Source organism: Brachyhypopomus gauderio, chromosome 5 (genome assembly GCF_052324685.1).
Source record: "Brachyhypopomus gauderio isolate BG-103 chromosome 5, BGAUD_0.2, whole genome shotgun sequence".
Lineage (NCBI taxonomy): Eukaryota > Metazoa > Chordata > Actinopteri > Gymnotiformes > Hypopomidae > Brachyhypopomus > Brachyhypopomus gauderio.
Window position 1 is genome coordinate 34641485 of NC_135215.1, and position 21349 is coordinate 34662833.

At 50.2% G+C, this 21349-nt stretch overlaps 1 protein-coding gene across 3 annotated transcripts in view; it reads left to right on the forward strand.

Moving 5' to 3' along the window:
* Positions 1-21349, forward strand: part of scaper (S-phase cyclin A-associated protein in the ER) — a 45741-nt gene extending 24392 nt beyond the window's left edge. For all 3 annotated transcript variants that reach the window (XM_077007427.1, XM_077007428.1, XM_077007429.1), the window contains 6 exons: positions 276-428; positions 2493-2600; positions 9532-9668; positions 13030-13095; positions 13289-13415; positions 20417-21349. In XM_077007427.1, coding sequence (XP_076863542.1) covers positions 276-428; positions 2493-2600; positions 9532-9668; positions 13030-13095; positions 13289-13415; positions 20417-20536 — 711 coding nt within the window. In that variant the 3' untranslated portion in view covers positions 20537-21349. The remainder of the gene's footprint in view (positions 1-275; positions 429-2492; positions 2601-9531; positions 9669-13029; positions 13096-13288; positions 13416-20416) is intronic.

Below are 21349 nucleotides of genomic sequence, written 5' to 3' on the forward strand. Positions count from 1 at the left end.
ATAATTGTATAGATTAGATTTAGTTGTAGGCATTTTGGATATCGGGCTCACATTTTTAAAATATTTCCTCCTTTGAAGTCTTAACACCCAAAATAAAAGTGAAGTTTGAGCTCTTCTGCTCCTCTAGCATCAGTGCAGACTGGCTGTCTGCCTACACGTCCCACTAGTGATGATAATAATAACTAAATAAATAATAATGAATGTGATTGGGCCAAACCCCTCCACGCTGTGATGGGGAGCCTGTGTTTTCAGTGCCGTTTCCCTGCGGCCCACAGCACGACGAGAGCAGCCGGAGGCACATGGAGCAGATGGAGCAGCGGAAGGAGAAAGCGGCCGAGCTGAGCAGCGGCCGTCACGCCAACCCGGACTACGCGCCCAAACTCACGCCCTACGAGCGCAAGAAGCAGTGCTCACTCTGCAGCGTCGTGGTGAGAACCGCCCCACGCCCACACCCGCACCCCACGCCGGCAAAGCCGCCGGTAGCCGCCTCTGGTTCTTAAGCCTCCTTGTGTTTAGACCAGTGTTGGGAACGTTACTTTAAAAAAGTAATTAGTTATAGTTACTCACTACTTGTTCAAAAAAGTAACTGAATTACTCTATAATAAAAGTAACTCGTTACCAGGGAAAGTAACTATTTGCGTTACAGTAAAAAAAAAAGTTATATGCCAATGAATAAAATTTTTTTTGAAAAAGCAGTTTTCACAGTCAGTTGAAATGAGTAGATCAGAAAGGTGTTTAACTTTTGATATTTATTGCACATCCACAGACCAGTGCAGGATAAAATCCTTTAAAATCCCAAATCTTTGTTAAAAAAAAAAAAGCAAAAGTAAACAGTTACACTATATAAAGTGCATTTACATCTATCAAATTAAATTAAATTCTCTCAACCTGAGACAACTGGTTTGTTCACAACAGAAGTGAACTTAACAATAAAACCTCTATTCCTAATTAAATAAATCAAATACCCAGTCTGGTAAACATTCAGGAACTTCAAGTATATCGCCACCTTGAAAATGCTAATTTTGGCTTGCTCCTGACTAGCCATTTCTGCCTCTTCTCCGTTTGCGTGGTGTGCTTTGGCACGCGTGTAAAAACACTGGCTCTGATTGGCTACCATAACGCTGCCTTAGCCAATCGCTTACTGACTTGTTAAGTTAAACAGGTATTACTAGCCTGGGCAGCGGCCTCACTAGCCTGGGCAGCAGCCCGTTCGCATTACTGTTAGTATATCAATATATAGTAACGCACCGCTTTTAATGCCCAGTAACGTCAACGGCGTTGTAACGACAGGAAAAGTAACTAATTATATTATCCCGTTACTGACAAAATTACGTCGTTACCTAACGCCGTTATTCGCAACACTGGTTTAGACACATTTGTCAGAGTGAGATGGTGTGCAAGTGTAACATTAGGGATCTTCACTTCTGCATGAGGGCTGCTTAGTTTTGCCACTTGGGCGATCACAGCGGGGGATGTCCAGTAGCTCCTGCCCATTGCTGCGTAGACGCCGTGCGCTCAGCTGCTCTCGGTCGCGGGTGCTTGGCTTGCCGTCTTGGCTGCTGAGCAGACGGTGAAGTGAAGGGTTTTGGATGAGGAAGCAGTTAAATGAGCATTTAAGTGCATTAGTTAAAAATGAACTATAGTTTGAGATTCGCAGGCAGGCGTGATCGCTCTGCGTGACGGGCTACAAATAAGCAGCAGGTGCCTCTGTGCCCAGACGGCTCTGGCTCTCACTGTGACGAGTCCAGACACCCTGGAGCTTCAGGCGGGCATCAGATTAAGCGCCGCACGCGGTGAAATCTCGTTAAAATGTCAGATGACCTTGGCCAGCGGGTGACTCCAGCGATCATCCTTAGGTCAGCGGGAAGCACTCTCCTTAATAACATTACACCCTGGCCACCGTGTCTGGGCCCTGCTCCAGAGCGCAGAGACAAACAACGCTCCTTCAACACCTGAACCTCAGCTTGGGAGAATATCCCGTCCCCATCCTCCACCACTTCTGTCCGCCCGCCTTGGAACTGGTGTGGAATTAGTGGAATTATTAGTCATGTTCCTCTGGTTTTCTTTAGAATTATGTTTCTTACACTCAAAAGGGTGGTGATTGCTGGTGTCACTGAAACCAGGAGTGTTGATATTTGATCCAGTAATTAAGAAAAGGGACACAGGCCCAAATTCGGGGTGGCGTTGACCTTTGCGCCCGGCAGTTGAAAGTTGGAACTGTCTGGGATATTTTTGCCTATTATGTTCAACCTGTTCTGATGTCCTGGCCTTTATTGGGAGGAGTCCTGCTACTTAGCAGATGTCCGTCACGGTTTGTGGATCATATTTAACTTTGAAGTGAGCTTTCGGAAAACCGCAATGTCCTCGTCATTTGAGAAGTGCGACACGGAGAACAATGGCGTAACGTATAGCGAGGTTGACGCCGGTGTGAAGGTGTAGGTGTTTCCCTGGGCCTGTGTCCATGTGATGACCCTCCACCCATGTGTTTGTAGATCACCTCTGAGGTTCACCTGTTCAGCCACACCAAAGGCAAGAGGCACCAGCAGGCAGTGCGGGACAGCAGCAGTATCCAAGGGAGGGAGCTGTCTGACGAAGAGGTGGTGAGTAAAGTGGGCCCTCTTCTACCACACAAACCCCCACACCACACAAACCACCACACAAACCCCCACACCACATCAATCCGCACCACACAAACCACCACACCAAATCATACCACACAAACCACCACACCAAACCACACAAACCCCCACACCACACAAACCACCACACAAACCCCCACACCACATCGAACCGCACCACACAAACCACCACACCAAACCATACCACACAAACCACCACACCACACAAACCCCCACACCACATCAATCCGCACCACACAAACCACCACACCAAATCATACCACACAAACCACCACACCAAACCACACAAACCCCCACACCACACCAAACCACACCACACAAACCCCCACACCACATCGAACCGCACCACACAAACCACCACACAAACCACCACACCACACAAACCCCCACACCACATCAATCCGCACCACACAAACCACCACACCAAATCATACCACACAAACCACCACACCAAACCACACAAACCCCCACACCACACCAAACCACACCACACAAACCACCACACCACACCAAACCACACCACACAAACCCCCACACCACATCGAACCGCACCACACAAACCACCACACCAAACCATACCACACAAACCACCACACCAAACCACACAAACCACCACACCACACAAACCACCACACCAAACCACACAAACCCCCACACCACATAAACCCCCACACCACACCACACAAACCCCCACACCACACAAACCATCACCCCACACCAAACCACACAAACCGCCACACCAAACCACACCACACAAACCACCACACCACACAAACCCCCACACCACATCACACAAACCCCCACACCACAAACCACCACACCACACAAACCCCCACACCACACCACAAGCCACCACACCAAACCACACCACACAAACCCCCACACCAAACCACACAAACCCCCACACCACACCACAAACCACCACACCACACAAACCCCCACACCAAACCACACCACACAAACCCCCTCACCACACCACAAGCCACCACACCAAACCACACCACACAAACCCCCACACCAAACCACACCACACAAACCCCCCCACCACACTACACCAACCCACACCAACCCCCACCACACCACACTACACCAACCCCCACCACACCACACATTTACATTTACGACATTTAGCAGACGCTCTTATCCAGAGCGACTTACAAAGTGCTTTGCATCTGATCACAGAATTCATCCTAGGTAATAGTACGGATAGGCCAGAATTCAAGATACCATTGAGTCAGACTACTACTAAACTACAGGAGTCAATGTCATTACCTAGTGTTTTGCAAGTTGGACGTTTGCCAAGAAGCACAAATAACCATAGACAGACATACAATTTAAGAACAACGGCAAGTGGTATCAATCGAGTTAGTGCTCTGGTAAGAACTCAACAAACAGGTGAGTCTTCAGTCTACGCTTGAAGATAGCAATAGACTCTGCAGTCCTAGTAGCTAATGGAAGATCGTTCCACCATCTTGGAGCCAGGACGGAGAATAGTCTGGAGCTTTGTCTTCCATGAGACTTTAAGCATGGAGTTTCAAGTCGGGCCAAGCTTGAGGTTCTGAGTGTTCGCTGTGCGTATCGGCTTTTTACCATGGACATCATGTAGGCAGGGACCAGTCCATTTTTGGCTTTGTAAGCAAGCATCAAGGTTTTATATCTAATGCGTGCCGCTACTGGAAGCCAGTGAAGAGAGCGTAGCAGATGAGTCACATGTGAGAACTTGGGTAGATTGAAGACCAGTCGTGCTGCAGCATTCTGAATTAGTTGTAGAGGTCTGATGACCCGTAGAGGAAGACCTGCAAGTAGGGAATTGCAGTAGTCCAGCTTAGAGATTACTAGAGACTGCACAAGTACTTGAGTAGCTTCCTGTGAAAGGAAGGGTCGTATTCTCCGTATGTTGCAGAGGAGAAATCTGCAGGATCTGGTCAGTTTTGAAATGTGTTGAGAAGGACAACTCGTCCAACGTTACACCCAGGCTTCGTGCAGTTTCTGAAGGTGTTAACAAGATGTTCTCAAAGGAAATTGTGAGGTCGTTGTGTGGGTTTGGGGTTCCTGGAATGTACAGAAGCTCAGTTTTGCTAGGGTTGAGCTTCAAGTGGTGAGCAGTCATCCACGAAGCAATATCTGCCAAGCATGCCGAGATATGCCTAGAAACCTGGGTGTCAGAATGAGGGAAGGAAAGAATTAGCTGGGTGTCATCAGCATAGCAATGATAATAGAAACCATGAGACAAAATAATGTCACCAAGGGAACGAGTATATAAAGAGAAGAGAAGAGGGCCTAGGACCGAGCCTTGGGGGACTCCAGTGGCCACACCAACCACCACCACACCACACCAACCCCCACCACACCAACCCACACCAAACCAACCCTCACCACACTTCATCAACCCCCACCACACTACATCAACCCACACCACACCAACCCCCACTACACCACACCAAACCAACCCCATCATACCACACCAACCCCTACCACACTACACCACACCAGCCCCTACCACACTACACCACACCAACCCCTACCACACGAACCCCCACAACACCACACCAACCCCCCCCACACTACACCACACCAACCCACACCACACCACACCAACCCCATCACACCACATCACACCAACCCCATCACACTACACCACACCAACCCCCATGACACCACACCACACCAATTCCCACTACACCACACCACACCAACCCCCCACCACACTAACCCCCCCACCACACTACACCAAACCCCACCACACGACACCAACTCCCACCACACTACACCACACCACAACCAACTCCCACCACACCACACCACACCAACCCCCCCACCACACTACACCACACCAACCCCCACCACACCACACTACACCAGCCCCCACCACACCACACAACTCCATCACACCACACCAACCCCCCATGTTACTTACTGAACACAGTCACACCCATAGGTAGCAAGCAGTCCGATTCAAAGCTTAACTTTACTTGATTTGTAACTTGAAACATTGGCGTTGCCTTGAGGCAGCGTGTGCTTGGCCTCCCACGTCTTGTCTGTTCTGGTCCTACCGTTCGTTTGGACTTGGGGACAGTGAACGAACGTGATGGACATCACGATGGGTTGAGATCAGGGGTGAGATCCACACTCCTGTCGGACCTCTGGGAGACCCCGTGCTCTACGGCATGAGACTGCCTCTCGCTCCGGCTCTTTGTTTAGGTGACAGCTGTTCGTGCTGTATGCTTCACCTTCGACCTTCTTCATCTGATCTGTTTTCTGCCCCTCTCGGGGGGTAATTCTTAACGTCTCCCCCCTCCCGAATCATGGGCCTGCTCCTGCTGCCTGATGGAGTGATAAACAAGGACCAAGCAACTGCTTGATTGAGAACTAGAGCAGGGTTGACTGATACAGGAACCTGGCTCTAAATTAGATGGTGTATCGCATGAAATTGGCTTCAGTGTTGTTATAAATGATTTATTACATTAACCTACTCTAATCCGTTCTTTGATTTAGTTCTGTTACAAGAGTTATGGGGCGCAATGTATAACAGTGAGAGAAATCTGCACAGGAAGAGAATTATTGCAGCAAGTTGGCACTGTAAAACTGTCCCTGTATTAATCAGCGCTGTCCTCTGTTCTAATTAGTAGTGAAAATGTTACTCCAGGAACCCCAGATCCAAGATTTCCCCTTCTTCTGAGTCCCCTGTCAGGGCCCCGGCGGCCCGGACGGGCCAGTCTGCGTGTGCAGCGGGAGGAGCGGCCCTGCTGGGGGCTTTTGTTTGGAGAGTTTTACCCAGGCCCTTCAGCCTTTCATATTTATGTCTGGTCCCTTTCTGCTTCGTCGTATTTCATTCCAGCGAGCGCCACTATTCTGCAGTGGAGACTTCCATAACTCTCTCCGTCGTGAAAGATTTTTAATTAAAATGAAGGCGGCGGGCTGCGGCGTGCAAAGGTCACGGCGTCGTTTTCCTGCGGAAGCGCCGTCTCGGCCCGGATTTAGTCACATTCCGCCATTTTAAGGACTTGTGAATTAAATTGAAAATAAGGTGATTATCAACAGGGATGGATGGACGGGCGTGGACGTGGGCGGGGCCGTGGGCGGGGCCGGGCTGACCATCGCTCCCCTTCCTCTCCTTTATTGGTCGTCCTCTGTCGCGTGTTGCTGAAATATACGGGCCGCTCTGACCCCTGGTGTTTGACACGTGGCCGTTTGGATTTACGACTCGTCCTTGACACCCGAGCGAAAAACACTGCTGACCTGTTAGAAGCTCCTGTCTGTGCTCTCCTACTGCGTGTGTCTAACGTGGCCGCAGAACCCTGACGCCACACTGACGTTGAGGTGAGCAGAGAGTCCTCGTGGTTGGTATACGTCGGTTGTCCCGTTTTTGTGGTAGTTCTCTTTATGAGTCTCTTTATGGGAATTGTTGCTTCGTGTGTGTGTGTGTGTGCGTGTGTGAGAGAGAGAGAGATACACTATATCTTCACCTTGAACCTGGATGACACACGGCTGTCTGTCGGACTTGAGGGAGAAAGCCATCCTGTGCCTCCCTTTGTGCGATACAAAGGAGCAGAGGAGGGAGCTGTCAGTGTGACTGTGGGAGGCCCAGAGGAGTAGCCATGACAGGGGGAGCAGTGTCCCCTACTCCCGTTACCTGCACAAACGCTGCATTGTCAGGCTGTTTTTGCCCCGGGGCCCTCTCTCCCTGTGTGTGTCTCTCTTTCTGTGTCTCTCTCTCCCTGTCTCTCTCTTGGTCTCCCTCTCCTTCTCTCCTTGTGTGTGTCTCTTTCTCTGTGTGTCTCTCTCCCTGTCTCTTACTGTCTCCCTGTCTCTCTCTCTCCCTGTCTCTCTCTCCCTCCCTCCCTGTGTGTGTGTCTCTCTCTCTCCCTGTGTGTGTCTCTCCCTCTCTCCTTGTGTGTGTGTCTCTCTCTCTCTCTCTCTCTCTCTCTCTCTCTCTCTCCCTCTCCCCCTGTCTCTCTTTCTCCCTGTCTCTCTCTCTCTCTCTCTCTCTCTCTCTCTCTCCCTGTCTCTCTCTCTCTCTCTCTCTCTCTCTCTCTCTCTCTCTCTCTCTCTCTCTGTCTCTCTGTCTCTCTGTCATTGTCCCTCAGGTGCATGAAAACACCTGTCTGTCATGTTGCTGTCACAGCACTGCAAGTGCAACATAGACTAGAAGGTTTTGTTCCTGTTAATGTTGAGGTCTTCACTATAGTCTTCAAATGACATCGCATGTATAATTAAGTCTCATTGCGGTCCTACCAACAAGTGAGATACTTAATGGATCACTGTGGACCAAAATGAGAACTACCGTGTGTGTGTGTGTGTGGTGTGTGTGTGTGTGTGTGTGTGTGTGTGTGTGTGTGTGTGTGTGTGTGTGTGTGTGTGTTTTGACCCCATTCACTTGTAGCTGATTTCAGTTTCTTGATCAGTGGCTTTTAAAATTGATTTATTATGCATTTGTTAACCTGTATACGATGGGCTTTGTCTGGTGGTGAGCTGTCACATGTCCAGACATCCCCCTCCAAACCCACTCTGTTATAATCTCAAGATGGTGCGTGTCTTTGAGGTGTTACAGAAACAATCCCATTAAGCGGGTGCTAGGAGAAGTGGCTCGCCTTTCAGAGAGATTACTCTCCAGATGCCTCTCTGGCCAAACAGAGCCAATGGTTATGACTGCAAGGCTCAACCCTAGCTCCCAGGAGGTTGTGGGGGTCCACACTCTCACACACATGGGTATTCACATTGTGGTGGGTGTTCCGCTTGATTTGCTGCTATTTAAACTTCTTATATTTGTTCACTTCTGTCATCAGACGTAACAGTTCCTGAAGCAATGTGTTGTTGGAAAAGATGACCCACTAAACCAAGCAGAAAAGCAAACCATTCAAACACGTTTTAGCACCATGAATTTACCACAGAATGCAAATCTGTGAACTGTGGGGAGTAAACTGAGTCACCATTAGAGTCACCAGTAACGGCACCGTTTGAAGATGCTGTCGGGGCTTCTGTATGGACCACTCGACTCACTTTCAGTTCACGTTTTATGAAAACGAAGATGAAAATTGCAGGTCCGATATTCCGGCTGCCTTTCCCGAGGTTCCCATCGCGCTGTGGAAGCAGCTCGTCGCCTTCCAGAACCAGCAGCCGTGGTCGTCCGTGCCCCCCCCAGCCAGGAGCCCCCACCTCGGGGCCCCCACCCCGGACCCTTATCTCACTCCCGGCTCTCCGCGGCCGTCCTCCGAGGGGCCGGATGACAGGGTAATGGGATAATTGCATTCTGGCACATGCATCATGCCGCTCAAATCGGGTTACATCCGTCTTCCTTGGCGTGGAGGCGCTGGTGTCACCGGAGAGGGGCCCGGTGCATTTCAAACGGGAAGTTTAGCCCTCTCCCCTCACAGCTTCCTGTGGCCGTCGCTCCCCGGCGCGGTCGAGCGGCTCGGACGCCCGCTAATTACCGCACACAATGCCGCGGCCCAGAGCGATGGGCTCCAACACCTGTGCTCTCAATGGCCTCCCCCGCTCTGGCGCCTGCAGCGTGGCCTTTGTCAGGGTGCGTGTTACGCGGAGGGTCCTGTGAAACGCTTTTGTCCTCTCCGGGCCACCCTACTATTGTTACGGACACTTCCACGCATCCTGGAGTGATGTGCTGCTGTCAGGAACCCGTCGTGGTCTTTGAGATGGGGGCAGGTCGGTGTGTGGGAAGTCTGGATGATTGGGGGGGGGGGGGGGGGGGGGGGTGTTGGTCCTGGACGGAGGAGCTCACTGGGTCAGTCACTCCTGCAGGGTTTGGACCTCGCTCCTCTAAACGATGAAGGTTTTGCTGACGTTAACATAAAACACTTTACGATGATGTTTATAATCTCTCGCTTTAAGAGGTTTTTTTTTCTTCTTCTAATTGCAGTGTTCTTTGTCACAGGAGCACCTGTCTTTAAAGAAATACATCGTGGACATAGTGACAGACTGCACTTTGACCCCAGAGAGCACGAAAGACGGCGAGGAGAAGCAGAAAGCACGGAAGAAGGCCAAGAAACTCCGCGCACGGATGAACTCAAGGTGATTGTCACTCTCTTCCATTCTACCCCCTCGTCTCTCTCTCTCTCTCTCTCTTTCTCTCTGTCTTTCCTCATGCGTGACAGTCGTTCATACGGTGAAAGGACGGCGTGGTGCATGTGTGAGAGCTTTATGTGTGACGGAGAGACGGAGAGACGTGTGCGGTGCATCTCGCCTGTCTGCACAGCAACACTGATGAGTTGAATTTATGGCCACTTTGTGTGATTGGGGAAGAAAAAGTGAGAATCGATCCACGGGCCTCCCTCACGTTCACCTGTTAAGAGCTTTTCTCCTAATTGGCTGCCACCACGCTGCCAAAAGTGAAGCCTTCTCTGGTGTACAATAGTATGTTAAAGTATGTGTAAACCGTGCCTGTTTGTCTTTACTCCGCCTATTGATTTTTAAATGAAGTATCAAAGAAAATCAATAGCAATCAACAAATAGGAGGCAGTGCGTGTCTGTGTCCAACCCTAGACCTGGCCACAATAAATTTAGTTTCCTGTCACAACTGCAGGTTGTGTATGTTTTTACTCTGACAGGGATAGATGGACACACACACACACACACACACTGGGTCATACACACGCAGTTATTTTTCATGGCCTCTTGAAGAGGAGTCGGTGAGCCTTAAGCTGTTGTGGGCGTGGCTGACCCGGCTCACTGGCGCTCCACCCTAAGGAGGCGGGCTTGCTGCGCCCGCGGCTTCCGGCCACGCCCTGCTCCACCTCTCTGAGCTCACGGCCTGGTGCTGCCCGCTGGTCTCCACGAACGACTTGTTCTGGAGGAGCTTAAGGAGAGGAACGGGTTGAACTGGGCGTTGAGATCTAACCTACAAATGATCTCAAGATTGAAGTGTTGCTCAATTCATTTACGTTTCGCATTCCAAATGAAGTCTTCCAGCCCAGGGTCCCGGGGTCCTGAGTCCATCTGTTGCCTGTGGCCGTGTGGGGCAGGGAGCTGGTCCTCACAGTGTGGGGCCAGGAGCGTGGAGGCACAGGGAGATGGCAGGAGCTCCCGCTCATAAATCAGCAGCCCGGAGTGCCGAGGTTAGCGCCTCCACTGCTGGGTGGAAACGAGGCATTTTATAGGAGCACAGGGTGAATCGGCAAGAGAGCTTCACACGGACCTCCCAGCTCACCGCCTCCTCCACGCTCCGCTCGCTCCGGGGACGACGCCCGAGCTCTGGGCCAGCCCCCAGCATCCGGGCCTTTCCCGAGAATATGGCCTGCGTGGGTGTGGATTTTGCTTTATGACTCGCCGCATACAAACATATATGCTTCTAATTACCGTGAAAGTAGCGTGTCCATCCATTGGCCGGGTCAGGCCTCCCGTGTGTGGTGTGGCGTGTAGATCGTCTCTTCCCCACGCGGAGGAACAGAGTCGTCAGTGTGTGGCTTCTGCCTTCAAGAGAGGGCAGCATACAAAGAGCCCCCTGTTCAGAGCGCTGTGTGCACTGCTCCGAGTCCACCCGAAACCTCCCTCCGCTTGTAGCCCCGGGGAAGGGGGCGGGGCCCGGGACGCCTGCCCATACGAGAGCTGAAGCCGTGTCCTCGTGGGCGGGGCCCCTCTCGCCGTGCCCCGCCCCCATCCCATGACACGACACCCCCGACCAGGTCGCTTCCGTGTCCTCGTGCGCATGCGTAAAATTTATAGACGCATCCGGGTTTGTTCCTTTCTGGACGTTTTCCCGCCGATCCTGTTTTAATTCTTTGCTTGTCGGGAGCGACGGCGTGTGATTGAAGGTCTCTCAAAGCCAGTGTGAAATATTACAGCAGAGCCAAACGCTCCCTCACACGGTCAACGCCAAACCCCTGAATTCTTGTTGCGGCTTTTAAAATGGAGGCAGTGTATTTGTGTTTTTTTTTATTCGGAGGCACGGACGTTTTTATGGCGCGTACTGGGGGGGGTGCTATCTCCATCCAGAGTGGGTGGAGGTGAATGGCAGGGCAGGTTGTGATGAATTGATTATTAGTTCTGCATTGTAGCTGGGTAGCTTTCCCCCTTCTCCTTATTGCTGATTACTAATATTTATAACCGGTCGCTCCATTTAACGGGCCCCGTCACGCACGGTGATTGATGGCTCGGCGATTGCTCCCCGTTTAACCCGTGTGGGCGTAAAGCTGTCAGAGATGAATATTGTAATATGGAGGATGACTGAGGGGGCCAGGTACAGTTCAGCCGGTCCATCAGTACTCCGTCATGTTCTTCACGCACGTTTCTCCCGGGCCGGGGGTAAATAATGCGGTACGGTGGTGGACCGCGGCCCCTCGACACCCCCCCGGTCCGGCCGGCCAGAAACAACCCCCCCACGACCGTGATCTAGAGTCTTGTGTTCCCCTCCCTGTTTATGGACTCTGGAAATGCTTCGTGTGCCGCCCGACTTCATTTGCGCTTCCATCTGAACACGCCTGTCCCGTCGGTAGCAGCCCGCCGTGGTCGCCTCCTCACGTCCGGACCGTCGGGCTGTAATTTGTCCTTCGGTGTGTTTGTAGTGAAGACTCATTAAGCGCCAGGCGTGTTTCTGTTGCCCCTCCCCCACTCTCCGTCCTACGGTGACGTGTGCTCAACTTCACACGCGGCTCTCACAGACCTGAGGCTGATTTATCTCCCTCTTAAAGATCAGAACTAAGGTTTCTAATCCCACGTGAGCCAACAGCTGCTGGAGGCTTTTGGTTCCCCTCTGATCCCCCTCTGTATTTATTTGCAAAAACCCAACTTTACCGTCTTATAGAATTTTATAATAACATTTTAAAGATAGATGCTGCAATAGCTTTCTGAGAAGTTTGTGTGAGAAGTGTGAGCGTTTATCATCTGGGCGCGATCTGCTCCTCAGCTGGTTTGTCAGGGGCTAATCGATCGGTCTGATCAGCCACGCGTGGGATGGAGAGGAAACGCTTCTTCTGGTGGACCACACATGCCTGTCGAGGTCTACAGCTGCAGCGTTGGACTACATACACGGCAGTCTTTACCAACAATCTTTAGCACTGAAATTCTAGATATGTAGAATGGTCTCATTTCCTCAAGCTTTCAAAGTTTAGATAAAGTTTATCTGAATAATCTTATCCAAAAGATTTTGCTTTTATGACTGGCTGACAGACTGAGTAAACAGTCTGAAACACAGACTGACCTCCTGACCTTAGCTTTGTTCTCACTGTCGCCTTATCTTCTCATGTCTTCACGTTGACAGTAGCTCTCCTCCTCCCTCTCCCTCTCTCCCTCTCTCTCTCTCTCTCTCTCTCTCTCTCTCTCTCTCTCTCTCTCTCTCTCTCTCTCTCTCTCTCTCTCATATGTTCTCACTCATTATTGCTCTCTTGTGTGCTCTTCTATGCACTCTAATGGAGTTTTTTGTCTTCTTTTATCTCAGGGCTAAGGAGTATGAGACATCCATGGAGTCTAAGCTGCAGATTCCAGATTCCCCTTACAAGGCCAAGTAAGCTGGGATTTCAACTTACTGCATCTCAGAAATGTTTTTACACAACACTTAAACGCATGTTAGGAGACAGTACATATCAAAACTCAACGTACTCTTTAGACCGCAGGTGTGTGGCAGATACATGTGAAGCTCTGAAATCTTAAGTTGTCCTTCATTGTGTGTGTGTGTGTGTGTGTGTGTGTGTGTGTAGGTTGCAGCGTCTGGTGAAGGACCTGCTAAAGCAGTTGCAGGGTCAAGATAGCGGCCAGTGGGCCAATAACAGAGTGTCGGGCTTGGACAGAACCCTGGGGGACATCTCTCGCATTCTGGAGAAACAGGTATGTCGTGTGTGTCGGGTACAGGTAGACCGTCTTCACTCTTCAGGTATAAGTGAAGGAGGCTGCATGTCTGCTTCAGACTCCGATATGTGCGGTCCTTCCTCCTCCTCGTCATCCTCAGGAATGAAGTGAGTAATGAGGAGGGGGGGAGGGGGGGCACCTCTCCAAATTGGGTTTTCTGGGACATGCATCTCAGCACCCATTTGGCTGGTCGGTTTGTCAGTTCTGTAGGGGTGTGTGTGTGTGTGTGTGTGTGTGTGTGTGTGTGTGTGTGTGTGTGTGGTGGAGGGGGGGGGTTTACCGGGAGATAAGCCTGCTGGCTTCCCTGAACAGACTCCCCTCAACCACACAGCTCTGGCAGGAGTTCTCCCTGTCTCAGTCAGCGTGGAGTATCACGTTCCCTCCACAAGTCTTCACCCTGGGTTATTTGGTAACGAGGGCCAGATTAGCCGCGTGTTTTCGTTTTGGCAGATGCTATTAATGCAGCTACTCGTTCATTAGGCGGCCGAGTGTTTGTGTGACCTGCTGGTCTGCATTGTGGCTTCATACAATAACTTCTTGGTTTTGACAAAGTAAATTGAATCAGAATGACTGAAAAGAGAAATGGCTGGGAGACTCTGGGGCATGTAGTCCTAGACTCTGGGGCATGTAGTCCTAGACTCTGGGGCATGTAGTCCTAGACTCTGGGGCATGTAGTCCTAGACTCTGGGGGATCTTTGCTCTCTGCTCTGAGCTACATGTTTCAGAATATGTTTTGAATGCATGTTTATCCCCAAAACTGCTTGAGCTACCTGACTACCCAATGAGTATTTAACAGTCTACATATGCAGTAATGGTTCAAAGACATTAGGTTATATAGTCCCTTTAGTAAACCAAGACCCAAATCTGTTACCTAAGGCTGTGTTGACTAATGGCAGGATGTCCAGATGAGTCTCTCTTCTATGAATGGGATAAGAAGTCTTGTAAGTGGTGTTCTGCAGGACTCATAATGAACTTGTTCAAGTGGAAGGGGGGGGGGGGACTAGATGATGTCTCTGCTCTAGCTGGTGGGAGGAGATACTAGATGTTAATGGCTGAAGGGATTTCTCCAGGGGGAGGAACAGGACGGCCCTGCTGGGTGGAGCCCCACCTAGTAAAGCAGCGCTAATGGAAGGGGGTGGAGCCTCACCTAGTAAAGCAGCGCTAATGGAAGGGGGTGGAGCCTCAACAAGTAAAATGGAGCTAATGCAACAGGGGAGGAGCCCAACCCTGTAAAGTGGCGTTTATGGACATGGGGAGGAGCTAATCCTGCACTAGCGGGAATAATGGAACGGGGGTGTATCTGAGCCTGGTGTGTCAAAGCTAATGGGTGGAGGGTGTAGCCCAGCCTGTCAGAGCTAATGCAGGGGGGGTGGAGTCCAGTCACTACCACAGAAGTGGAGGAGAGGCCCAAATTAGCTTCTTTACAAATAAATACTTTTAGACATTTTATATTAAAATATTATAACTCGAGTAATATAGAGTTCACAAGAATCGAAAAATGGAAAGTAGCCTGTGATGGCTAACAACTTTGCAGCGTGTTTGACAGCAGCCTTATATACCATTCAAGTCTCATATGTTTAAAATCATGTTAAACATTTGGAAGGCAGGTCTTCTCAGTCAGACATAATTAAACACTTTCATTTCATCTTTTCTTCCCAGACCCACTGTTATTTAGTTTGAAGCCTTTCAAGATGGCAGATACACTCTTGGGCACAAGTATGTTCTCGTGTGCTGTCCCAGAGGTCTTGTGGTCTCTCCCATACCGACTGGTTCTGGAGTTTTCCACTGAGACGTGCCTTTGAAGATTCTTCTGTTGCTGTTTTTCTAAGTCAGCGGAATAGTGAAGGGCTTGAGGAAATGTCAGTTCTTCGAGCTGTTCCTTGTGGGGATGGGGGTCTCTCGGTGTAGTGTCTGGACTTCATTTGAGCTGTCCGTCAAAGTGCAGATTCCTGGAGCACCAGCTGAGGCAGGCGTGGTGTGGAGCGTTGCTGAGGGCCAGGGCAGTGTCGTAGGGCGTGTGTGTGTGTGTGTGTGTGTGTGTGTGTGTGTGTGTGTGTGTGTGTGTGTGAGAACCACACTGCTTAGGCACTTCCTCCTCTAATCCCTGGACAAAGTCAAATAAATATCTGTCTCCTTCAGTGGGGGTGTCTGCCCACACTCCCACCATCTCCGGCCGCGTTGGGAGCGTTTAGATTATTTGACCTAACAAGCATCTCTCATGTCACGGAACCACCTACAGATTTGTTTTTTTTCTCAGTCACCGTATCTGATTCAGTCTCCACTTTCTCCCCTAATTCCTTGAACAACACCGACCCCGACCACCACCCCCATGCCGCCTCCGCTCGGACGTGATCGCCGACCCAGGGCCGCCTCTCCCTCCGAGGCAGCTAATGGTTTATTTTGTGTCAAACCAGGTTTCTTTTCGTCTCGGCAGGGAAGTGACGGATAGAAGCAAATTCCCCCCAACCCCCCCCCCCCTTTGCTGTTGTTTAAAGAGTATTCTGGAGAAGTCCCTTATTCCACCGGCCTTCCAGTTCGTACCTTTGCTGCAGTGAGCTCACATATTTACATTCTGCCAGTGAATGTTTGTCACTGCTTTCAAATAAAGGGCTGGCAGAGACGAACGGCGTTTATGACACTTCGGGGACCGTCAGGAGCACCAGTGGAGGCACCGGCCGCTGTCTGCAGCCGCTGTTTACATTTTCATTTGCCAGCTGTCAGGAGCCGGTTCCCCTTGGTGGCCGACCGGTGGGTGCTGTACCTGATCAGGAGGCCCCAGGTTGGGGGGGGGGGGGGGGGGGGGGGGGGACTCGTACGACCCTGCTCAAGCTCATAGCTGATGACCCAGCACTGGAACGAGTCTGATTTACATTGACCGAGTCCAAAAACGTTGGTGTTTCAAAAGGGAAAAATTGCGGCTGCTATATTTTGACGTGGTCACTGCTGATTGATGAGTCTTCTCACGTGAGCCGACTAAGGTGAAGTTCTCCGTAATGTCCACTAGGTGGCCTCTGAATAATAAACCCTTGGAAACGCCTCCCTTTAAATGCTTTTGGCATGAGGATTTTAATTCACCAGCTAACCTGAATCAAATTACACAAATATTTTACACCGTAAAGATCCCTTAACAGTACTAGCGGGAGAGCGGACCCTGAATGTGAGAGACTTGTGTGTTCTGGGAAGGACTTCTCTCTCCCGTCCGGCCTGATTGGCAAGCTGAGCCAGAAGGGATTAGGGGGGGGAGAGCGACGCTGGACATATTATGGCATTCTCTCACAGTGTGCTGTCAGTAAGGTCGTTTTCTAGCCCTAATTCCAGGGCTGTATCTTTTGTTCCACTCGGCTGTGTTTAAGTGTGTTGGGAGGTTCTTGTTTCTTCCTTTCAGGTGCACCTCTGAGTTAGCAGATAAGCATTCTGAGGACTAGAAAGTCACAATGGCTAGAAATGCCCTTTTATACCATTGTCTTTATGACATACTAAAGTTTTGGACCCTTTAAATATAAAGGAAAACGTTAAAAAGAATCTGTTTTATCAAATTTGTGTGGAAATGCAACATGAGAAAACTGGTCAGAGTTTAACACTTTCTGCGTGCTGTATTTTGGTTAGCAATCTAGATTGTGGCTTTTCGCATAAAGTTCTATATGTACTGTGGCTAAAGTTTGTAACCTGTCACAAAATTTAAGAGGGAAATACAAACAGTACAACGGACTTCTGAGATGTTGGTTCCTTTGAACACACCATCCTGCGGTTCCTGCGGTTCCTTTGATTTTGTGCCTCGCGTGTCACTAATGAATGGTGGTCCTCTGTGTGACATAAACCCAACGGTCTCGTTTGAGATGAAGCGTCACACATCATCCTCTACTGTATACTTTACTCCACGCCATTAAGCCCCGTAAACATACAAACTTTTACTCTGTTGGCTGCAAAACTCTTGTTGTGGTCTACGGTTTGGTCCCTTTCTCTCTGATTCTAGCCCAGCCGTCTGCAATAAACGGGAACTTTGTTTACTCCTCTTGTGCCTTTCAATATTTCATGCGAGGCTGAAGCTTTGACCGAGTTTGTCCGTACTTTTTCCTTCATTTATATCACTGTAAAATGTTTCTGTTTACCTTCTCGTCCTGGCCGCCCAAAGACGGATCGCTCTGAGGTGCCCGGGTGGACCTCGCCATCCAACTTTCAGCCAGTTGTTCTCCATCTGTTGTTGTACGGAGGGGGATGTGGCATTCGTGGGTGCCCCCCCCCCCCTCTGCCTTTATGGGGGCTAATTAGAGTGATGTCTAGGAGGCCAGCGCCCGGACGTGTCCATCCCAACCTGCCTTTTAGGTCACAGCACAGGCCACGTCCGTCTCCTCCGTCCCGGCCAGGGTGAGGAGCAGCTGCCAGCCCCTCTGATTAGCCTGGGCTAAAGTGGACACAGGATAATAATTGGATAAGGTTTCCAAGCAGTATAATTCAGGATACCCCCCCCCCCCCCCCCCCCCCCTCAGCCCCTCCCACCGTTCCTCTTGCCCTCTCATCTGTCTTCAAGTCTTTTGTACGAGGCTGCTGTTTGTGAAAAAGCGCCTCTCATCCTATTATTTCATCACTGGAGTGTCTGTCGGGGAAGGGTGAGTGTGGGCTAAATTAGGCAGCGCGTCTCCTCCGTAGAGTGAGTGATCAGCTGAAGCTTTGTGCTTCACTCACGAGCCCCGTTCCCAGCTCGCCGTGGGAGGGCTTTCGCTCGGCCCCCGCCCAGATGTCACGGCTTCACGCCATTGGACGGGAGGAGAACCGCCGTTTATGGCCGAGGGCAGCGTTCGCTACCAAGTCGAATGGTTAGCTTTCGAGCTGAATGTTTTGCTAACAACACAAAGGCTTACTATTAGAACTCGACTTAAAACCACATTTTTGGCAGACGACTTGTGTTATCAGGGAGGGGGGGGAAGATTGCTAACTGTTTAGACCAAAACATGATGTTAACACCTCATACCTGCTTTTCGGAAAATGGTGGTGGCCACAAATAAACAGTCAGGTTGTTTAGCTGACGTGGATGTTTTTTATTTAAAAAGCACCATAAAAGCCAGATGTTTGTATGGAGAGCCGTGTGAGGCTATGAAGACAACATTTGGTAACAGTGGACAGAATCTTCCGCAGGCCTCTCGGATGGTGTGTTACACTGCAGTGTGTTTTGGGGTGATATAATGAAACACAGATCCTTCCTCCCTTTAGTGTTCCCTTGTAATCAGAGTTTACCTACAGCTGTCGGGATCTGACATTTTTCTAAATACGGCGTGAAATGGGATTTTTCAGCTTGTATGATGTGTAATGTTATACTAATTTTCACTTTACCTTCTTCTTAAAATAAATAAATAAATAAAACTCCTTCCTCGGACCGAAGGTAAGCTCTTCATGCGGGCGTCTGTCAGTGAGCCCAGAGTAGGCGTCGTGATACCTCTCTCTCTGATTTAAGCTCCAGGATCACACAGACCCCATCTAACCGCCCCACCTTCCTAAACAGGCCACCAGGAGAGGACCCAACCCGCCCTCCCCGTGGCCCAGACGCTCGGCTCCGTGCTGGCGGGGGAGTTGGGGCAGGTTCTGCGGGGCAAGGCCATGCCAGGGCAATAGCAGCGTGGGGAGTCTGTGCCTGACTGAGCCGCCACAGAGATCTCCCTAATCTCTCCCCCACCTCCCACCGACTGCCTTTGCTGTAACTGACGGTGTGCTTGTTCAGTCTCTTAACCCTGCCGGGGTTCACGCTTCTTCTGCCACAGGATCTTCAGGAACTGCTCTTTGGCGGCGCTCCTGATTGACAGGAGAGGAGCTTATGTGTAATTTTTGCAAAGCGCCTTCAATGTTTGGCGCTCAATATGTCCGGGCTTGTTGGTGGCCACGCCGTCCCGTGAACAAACACAACCTGAAGTGCCCGACTGTGGGTGCTGTCACTCAGCGCTGGATGTGCTGACCTCATTAGGAAGTGGGAGGGGTCTGGAGTGGGAGGGGTCTGCGGTGCGCTCCCGAGAACACTGGCCCCGCCCAGCTGGGCTAGTGCACACCAGGCGTTTCACAAGAAAACCTCTCCAGTTCTCCAGTGGGGTCAAAGATAATAAATATTGTCCCTTGCCCAGAAACGTTTTCTTATTGTAGTGAGGTTTTTCTTTAAGGAGAGTTGGGGGGGGCACACGGGGCCAGTGCCAGTTTGTGAGACACTTCCCCCGCTCAAAGCCCTGCAGATCTGGAGATCTGTGTCTTAAAACACATGACTCACTTAAAGGGATCCCACTTTGAACTTGAAGGAATTTTATGATGCAAGTAAAAATGTCACGTCTGTAAACAGTTTGATTTGAAAAGCAGGTCAGTTAAATGACTGGTTTACGTCCCCGTAGTCAAGGACACTCAGCCACACCATATGAGTTTCAGGCACAGTTTGGTTGACCCCCCTCTTAAAAGTTTTATGGCTGTTATCTATGATAACAACGACTGCACGTTGCATTTGAAACAAGCCTGCTTTGTACTTTTGGGCTAATCTCGGCATGACGTTAAGGATGCATTTTCTCTCTCCTTTGGGTTTTAGAGTGTATTGTCTTTTACGTGGTCGTTTTTTTTTTAACCCGATGCGTTTCTGTTCCCTGAGCTCTGGATTGTGGAATCAGACCACCCTGGGGTTGTGTGCAGCTCCGTGTATTTGTTGTCCTGTGTCGGGGTTTGGTGGCGGGGGGGGGGCTGGGGCAGGGGGGGGGGGGGGGGGGGGGGGGGTTGTGCACTTTTGAGATTTAGCAGGAATTCTTTGGGGATCACTTTGTTTCACATTTCACTCTCTGTCCCGTTTGGAGAGCGGGAGGTGGGGGAGTGGATCCCTCCTCTACGAACGCAACGCGATACCTCGACCTGCTCGGCTCTACGTGCATGTTCATGACCCACACTCTCTCTCTCTCTCTCTCTCTCTCTCTCTCTCTCTCTCTCTCTCTCTCTCTCTCTCTCTCTCTCTCTCTCTCTCTCAGAACAACGCGGATCAGGTAGCCTTCCAGGTGGGAGGGGGTCTGTCTGCCCTGGAACAGATCTTACAGGTAGTCACGACAGCCTCGTCTCCATCAGCCGTCCCTCGCGTTCCTCTCAGGTGAGTAGCAGCTCCCCTGAAGCTCCTCAAATCTCTCACACACTCACCGCCTCTCCAGCTAAGCAGACCTCTACCTGTGCCCAGCACGCCTGCCTCTCTGTACCAACGTTCACATCTGTTTATCGCACATTTCTGACCCTCAGATGAATGGCGTGTTGAATTATGTGTCACGGCCAGATAAACCGTATACCAGTCGTTATTACCAGATATTTTAATGCCTTGTTGACCTTTTTTGCCCATGGTCAACAAACACCATGTTTACATTAAGGAAATGCACAGTTTAAAGGGTTCTAACCAAAAGCCACTCTATACAAAGATTTAATGGCCCGAAACCTTTGTAGTTGTCTTCTTAACCTAGATAAACACCGTTCTCCTGGGGTTGGCGGTCATATTCCACTTCCAGAGTTATTCTATCTTAACCGTTCAGACAGTTCCTCCTCAATGCCATAAATACTTACAAATGCCTAATGAATAAGAATGCGCACTGTTTAGAAAATAAAAAAGGGCCTCGTTTGTATCATCCATTTCTCCTTTGCTTGCTTACAAAAGGCACATTTGTCCAGTACGTCACTGGGAAATGGGAGTGGGGTTTGAGTGGTGTCTGTGGAGGCTGTGTGCCTGGCCACTAGATAACCTCGACGTGAGGGCTGTTTCCACCACACAGGGCCCTTAATGGACTCCAATGGCCTCTGGTGCTCTCATTAGCATTTACTTTTTTCCAAATCTCCCCTAATGGAGGAATGCTACTTATATTTATAATGCTTTTACAGGCCATCTAGTGTTTATTGATTTTTTTTTTTCTTTCCCTCTGACTCTC